Raw genomic sequence first — 6,024 nt, 5'->3', positions numbered from 1 at the left:
AGGGTTAATTGAAGCCAACGCTGTTTTGATAAGCATCCTATGCTGGATAAGTCTGAATGCATTCTCAATATGGATGAGTCTGTAGTTCGGATGGTACCGACAAAACAAAAGGTTTTTGCGAAAACTGGTAAGAAATAAATTCTTACAAATTATGTAACTCGAAAAAAAAGTCTTACCGTCTTGTTTACAGACAATTCTTCCGGTAGTCTTGCTCCATCTATGATTCTATTTCTCTATATACAAAGACTACCCACTGAAATTGATAAAAAGTGCACCACTGGGATTGTTGATTGGACGCAATGAATCAGGATGGATGACACGCAAAACATTTTTGAATTATTTGAGTTTTAATGTCTTTCTAAATTATAAAACACCTCACATGTCTTATACGAGATTATCGAAACCTTCGATCCAAAGAATAATTATTTTAAAAACAATGCAAAAGTATTTTACATACGTTTGCGATTGTTGGACAGTTCTAGTACTGCTTGTTTTGTTCTAATGATACTAGGAACAGAAAATGCTAATTGAAAGTTTTACTACGATGTTACTCCGTCAAAATTTTTTCTAGAGTTGAATTTAAATAAATGCAAAGATGTTAAAACACAAACAGTTTCTGCGAAGTCTTATTTCGTCAATTTTATTTTAAGATACTACATGGAATCATCATTTAGCAATACATTTAATGAATTTTAAAACTGGACGCTCAACTCGAAGACCCATACACCGCGAGTCCAGTCACTGAGAACCTATAACAGATCCGCTACTCCAAACGAATCATCCACCAAAATCCGCTCATGATTGTGCATATTTTTCAGCATGCACGAGTCCGGCGTTACCACATTGGTGATGGCTCGTCCCTTGCAACCACCGTGCCACTTGGTGCATTTCCAGTAGGTTTTTCCGCTGTGCGAGTTGTTCTTGATGTAACGATGCCCATCGAAAATGAGCACCTTGTTCCCACGGCCAGTGGTGTACATTGGCTTCGACGACGACGACGACGAAATTTTGAAATTCAAGTCCGTTTGCTTGTTGGTTGTAGATTTTGGTTTAGCCTGATTCAGTAGAACCTGCTTAATTTTTACCTTCTTTGGTTTAGGTACATTTACGACTTGTTCAGGGTCCTTGATTTCCTCTGGCGTCAAAATCTCTGCCATAAAGTAGATCTGGTCAATAACGTTTTCATCTAGAATAAAAAAACGCCTATTAGTTGCAAATTCATTGACTTGTAAAAAGTAGGATAATATCAGTTAATTATGATGAAATATTAACAATGCCAGCTTTGAATTTATTTATTCTCTTTGTCATATAGTAGTACTAGAATAATCGTTGTTATATATGAAGCACTTAATTATTTAATGAAAAGCGATGAATTGATTTGTGTCAACACTACCCGCTATTTTAAAACCACGAAAACAACAGTTTATCTGAAAATTGAAACAAATGTGCGGTGAATGAGCTTTCCTTCGGTTTTTGCACGGGTAATTCGATCCTTTTCTGGGCGATGATTATGTGGCACTGAAATGAAAAGACAAATACTCAGTTAGCAATTCACAAACTCGTACACTTCCGCCAGATAATGGCACTTACCGCTGGTCGCGGAACTGAATAGGTTGTTTCCCTTGCTTGTGAGCCTACCGCGGCACTTCTCCAAACGGTTGTGCACACATTCCCAGTAGAGGATGTTTTTCTTCGAGCCCTGCCGCAGCATGTTGGACCGGTAGATAAAATTATCGTGCACCAGTAGTATGCCTCCCCGTTGGCTCACGATAAACGCGTGGCGTTCGTTATCGTCCGCTGCCACGCATTTTTGCTGTACAAAAACCTTTTTGCGTTTTTTAGGGTCTGACCCAAGAGGATCTGGAAAACAGAATGTTTGATAAGCATTGATTTGCGACACATTCTGCAACGGTATTCTGAAACAGCTGAAACTTCTAACATTTTTGAAAACCATATAGGAGGGATGTTGGCACTTATTTGAGAATGACATCTCACAAGTGTCGGAAGTGTAGAAATGTCTTCGGAGGTTTATAAGTTATGAAGCTTAACATTGTGGAAATTTGAAGATTGAAATGCTTCATCTTCTGCATACAGTGCAGAAATCATAGAGATAATTATTCAACAATTTTTATTTAAAAATATTTAAGCTGGTTCAATTGCCTTTCGAAAATTTCACATTTTAGTATTGATTCTGATGTGGTGCTGATTCAAGCAGCTCGTGTTCACAAACGTGAAGTTGATTAATTCCGCTAAATTCCACTTTGTTCAAATAGGTAGTTCTCTGCGAAACTTGTCTCGAATTTTAGGCCAATTGTGCCGACCTTCCACCTTTTTGCGTCGAATCCCGAGTAGCGTAACTAAAAATCAGAAAATCATTAAGTAAAAAGTTCATTTTTGAAATTTAACGACTAGGCTTAAAAAAATGTTAACTCGTTTCAATGACAAATAATTTTTATATGAAAGGTCCAATAAGATATAAATGATTTCAATTGAGCTTATGACAAGTGACGGTATTTGAAGGTGAAAATTCGTGAACTTTCCACACATTTATTAAAATACATCAAAATCTTAAACTGTTCGATGAAGGACAAATATTTAAAATGTTCACAGATTGCTTTCCTGTATCGGATGCTTTAACCTTTGAGTGAATTACATTTCACAGCCAAGAATTGCTGTCGCGTAAATACTATTCCTGTTCCATATTGCCGCGACTCAATAAACGTTCAAGCTGTCGCTTGGCCAGCAGCTCTCGGAGCTCTCCATGACGTCGCCGTTTTCGGATGACTTCATGGTTGTGCTCTCCGTCAATGGAAATAATTTGGTCACCATTCTTGCGATCGGTTGTGGCCCTCGCCATACAACTGTGATAAAGGAATCAAATACGAGTATTATTTTAAGGGAAGATGGGTCATAAGGCCGAAGACCATTAGACCGAATGGTAATCATGCCGAATGATCACTACACCGAATGAAAAGTGAAGGAAGTGAGAAGCAAGAAGTAAGTGAGAAGTAAAATATAAGAAATGAAAAGTACGAAAATTGAGAAGTAAAAAGTGAAAAAAAGTGAAAAGTGCAAAGGAAAAGTGGAAAGTAAAAAGTAAAAAGTGAAAAGTGAAAAGTGATAAGTGATAAGTGATAAGTGATAAGTGATAAGTGATAAGTGATAAGTGATAAGTGATAAGTGATAAATGATATGTGAAAAGTGAAAAATGAAAAGTATAAAGTGAAAAGTGATAAGTAATAAGTAATAAGTGGTAAGTGATAATTGATTATTGATTAGAGATATGTGAAGTGATCAGTGAATATTGAATAGTGAGAATAGAAAAGTGAGAAGTGAAAAAAAAGAGTAAAAATTTGAGAGTGAGAAAGGAGGACTTCAAGAATAAAAAAAGAAAGAAGAGAAAAGATGGAAGAAGACAGAAGAAAAAATAAGAAAAGCCAGAGAGAACAAATCAAAAATAAGAAAGAAGTAAGAAAGAATAAAATTTAAAGAAGAAAGATGAAAAACGAAAGATAAAGCAAGAAGGAACGAAAAAAGGAAGAATGAAGAGGCAAAAAAGCAAAAAGGAATAAGGAAGAAACCTAATTAAAAAAAAGAAGAAGGAAGAAAGAAGATAAAAGGGATATGACAGAAGGAACTATAAGGAAGGCAGAAGAAGAAAGAAGAAGAAATGGGAAAAATAAACCAGGAAGAAAAGAAAAAAGAACGAAGAATGGAAACGAAATAACGAACAAGAAAAAAGAAAAATAATCAAAGACGAAGTAAAAAGGAGATACAATAAAAGAAGGAAGATACAAGAAGAAGGAATAGAGAAACTGAAAGGAAAAAAAATGAAGAAGAAAAAGAAGGTGCATTAAAAGGAAGAAGGAAAAAGGAATAACTAATAAGAAGGAATATGGGAGAAAAAAGAGAGAGAAAAGCACAAAGAAACAAGAAAAAAATTCGAAAAAAAACGAACGAAGATAGAATAATTAAAAAAGAATAAAGAAGGGAAAGAAAGAAAAAAGAAGGTGACAGAGAGAGGGAAAAGGAAGATAGAAAAGGGAAAAGGAAACAGTAACAATGAAGTAGCAAAATGGGAGAAGAATGAAGAAACGAGAAAGAAAGAAGAAGTAACACACTTCTCACTTCAAACTTCTCACATCTCATTTCTAACTTTTCATTTCCTAATCGACCTAATGACCTTGGCCCCAATGGTATTCAAGTGGTTTGTACTCCACTCCATGTTAGGATAATACTTACTGGAGAGCTTTGAACTGCACACATCGCCATCTAATGGTGCGTAAGCGAACCCGCTGCCGGCTGTAGCAGTGGTCATCAATTATCAACTGGGGTGTTCCTTTCTTGCTGCACACATAGTTTGCCACAATTTGTCCGTCAACTGCCGAAAAAAAATTCAATGATCATAAAAATGTTGCACAAAAAATTAAACATCGGAGAAATTTAAAAAGTCTTAAAAAACTGTTCATGAACGAAGAAGTTGTATTTCATTGAACCAGTCATTATTCAAAATACAAATTATGAACAAAAGCCTTTTATCTCAGTTGACCCAAATTCGTTGGAAATCACTCTACAGCCGACGACGCTTGGTATCGATAAAGTACCAGAATATTTTTATTTCAACCCACAGTTGAATCGGCAAATTTGAAGTTATTTAGTACGTTGATTCATTTTCAAATTCACGCATTGTTCAAATATTCATATTCATATAAAATATTCATTTTAATCGCGCCTTCATTTCCTTCTTCAGTTTCAGTAGCTCGCCGGCCTTCCGTCGCCGCATCTTTGGTGGATGATTGTGGCAATTGATTAGCTGCTCAACCATTCCCTTCGAACTGGTGGTAGCTCGCGCTGTACAATTGATGGCTTTGTTTTGCACACAGATCCACTGGACGGTGGTTTTGCTTTTTCTTTTCCGTGTGAAGCGAAACCCATCGATGCTCAGCTGGGGTGCGCCTCGCGAGCTTATGATATATTTAATAGCGAATCCATTATCTGCAGAAATAGAAAATGATTTTTATTAAAAATGATATGAATGAGAAAAAAAGAAGTACTAGAATAGACAAATTTGAACGGAAAATTAGTAATAACGTTATTTATTTAAAAACTCAATTATTGTAGTCAATCAAATGGTATTCGGGATAGGAATCCTTCATCCGCGCGGCGGTTTGTTGTTTCAGTTTACGTAGTTCACCAGCCTTTCTGCGCAGCATTTGCGGCGGATGGTTGTGAACATTATTGTAGTACTGCACCAGTCCCTTGGGCGTATTGCTGGTGGTGGCCCGCGCCTTACACGCCAACGCTTTCGTCTGCAGACACTCCCATCGGATGGTGGTTTTGCAGATTTTTTGCCTCGTGTAGCGATACCCATCGATCTCCAACTGGGGAGTGCCTTTCCGACTGATCGCGTAATGAATAACGGCTTCGTGATCTGTAGTGGAAAGATGTTTATCAATAACATGGAAATATAAATCTCGCAAACAATAATTAAAAGACAAATAAAACAAATATGCCGCAAAAGTGAAAAAAAGCAATAATAAATTTCTTCAAGCACATGAACATTTATTTCAGACAGTTTAACTAAAAAAGATCATTTGGAGATTGACTAGATTCGTTTTTTCGTTTTCCTTAAATTATAATAAACTGCGGAATTTCTCACTCAAATGTGGAAACAGTTTCTCGTGGGTGTGTTCAGCAACCACCACACGCAATTTGGGTAAACCACAGACTTCGCTGGTCACTATACGGGCGCGACATTTCAGTCGATAGTACAGTGTGCATTTCCACGATCGGGATCGCTGCCCAAGAAAGGGTCGTTCGTTCGGAGTGTACGTGTTTCCATCGTAGAACAAATGCTTGGTTCCACGCTTCGATAGCACGTAGATGACACTGCCTGTTGAATACAAAACGAAATATTTAGAAGTTTGATGATAACAAATGGAATTAACCAAAAATATTCGCACTGTTCTAGTACCTCTTTAATAATCAAACATCTTGAAATGCTTAATTTGTAAACATTCGTTT

The 6,024-nt window shown here is 36.7% G+C and overlaps 1 protein-coding gene across 1 annotated transcript; it reads right to left on the bottom strand.

Moving 5' to 3' along the window:
* Nucleotides 1-1,276: 1,276 nt before the first annotated feature.
* Nucleotides 1,277-5,019, bottom strand: LOC134221067 (uncharacterized). The gene is made up of 3 exons (XM_062700251.1): nucleotides 4,243-5,019; nucleotides 1,591-1,860; nucleotides 1,277-1,518 (listed from the first exon to the last, which is right to left on the bottom strand). Exons 1-3 carry the CDS (start codon nucleotides 4,316-4,318, stop codon nucleotides 1,424-1,426), a joined length of 441 nt encoding a protein of 146 aa, XP_062556235.1. The 5' UTR covers nucleotides 4,319-5,019; the 3' UTR covers nucleotides 1,277-1,423.
* Nucleotides 5,020-6,024: the final 1,005 nt, after the last annotated feature.

This window comes from Armigeres subalbatus, chromosome 1, assembly GCF_024139115.2.
Source record: "Armigeres subalbatus isolate Guangzhou_Male chromosome 1, GZ_Asu_2, whole genome shotgun sequence".
Taxonomy (NCBI): Eukaryota; Metazoa; Arthropoda; class Insecta; order Diptera; family Culicidae; genus Armigeres; species Armigeres subalbatus.
The sequence above is the reverse complement of the archived record's forward strand: the minus strand, read 5'-3'. Positions and strand labels throughout refer to the sequence as shown.

Coding starts and splice junctions, on each gene's coding strand:
- LOC134221067 (XM_062700251.1), bottom strand. CDS start 4,318: ATGACCACTGCTACAGCCGGCAGCGGGTTCGCTTACGCACCATTAGAT. Junction 1,861..4,242: donor GTGCAGTTCAAAGCTCTCCA/GTAAGTATTATC, acceptor TCTGTTTTCCAG/ATCCTCTTGGGTCAGACCCT. Junction 1,519..1,590: donor ATTCAGTTCCGCGACCAGCG/GTAAGTGCCATT, acceptor TTTTCATTTCAG/TGCCACATAATCATCGCCCA.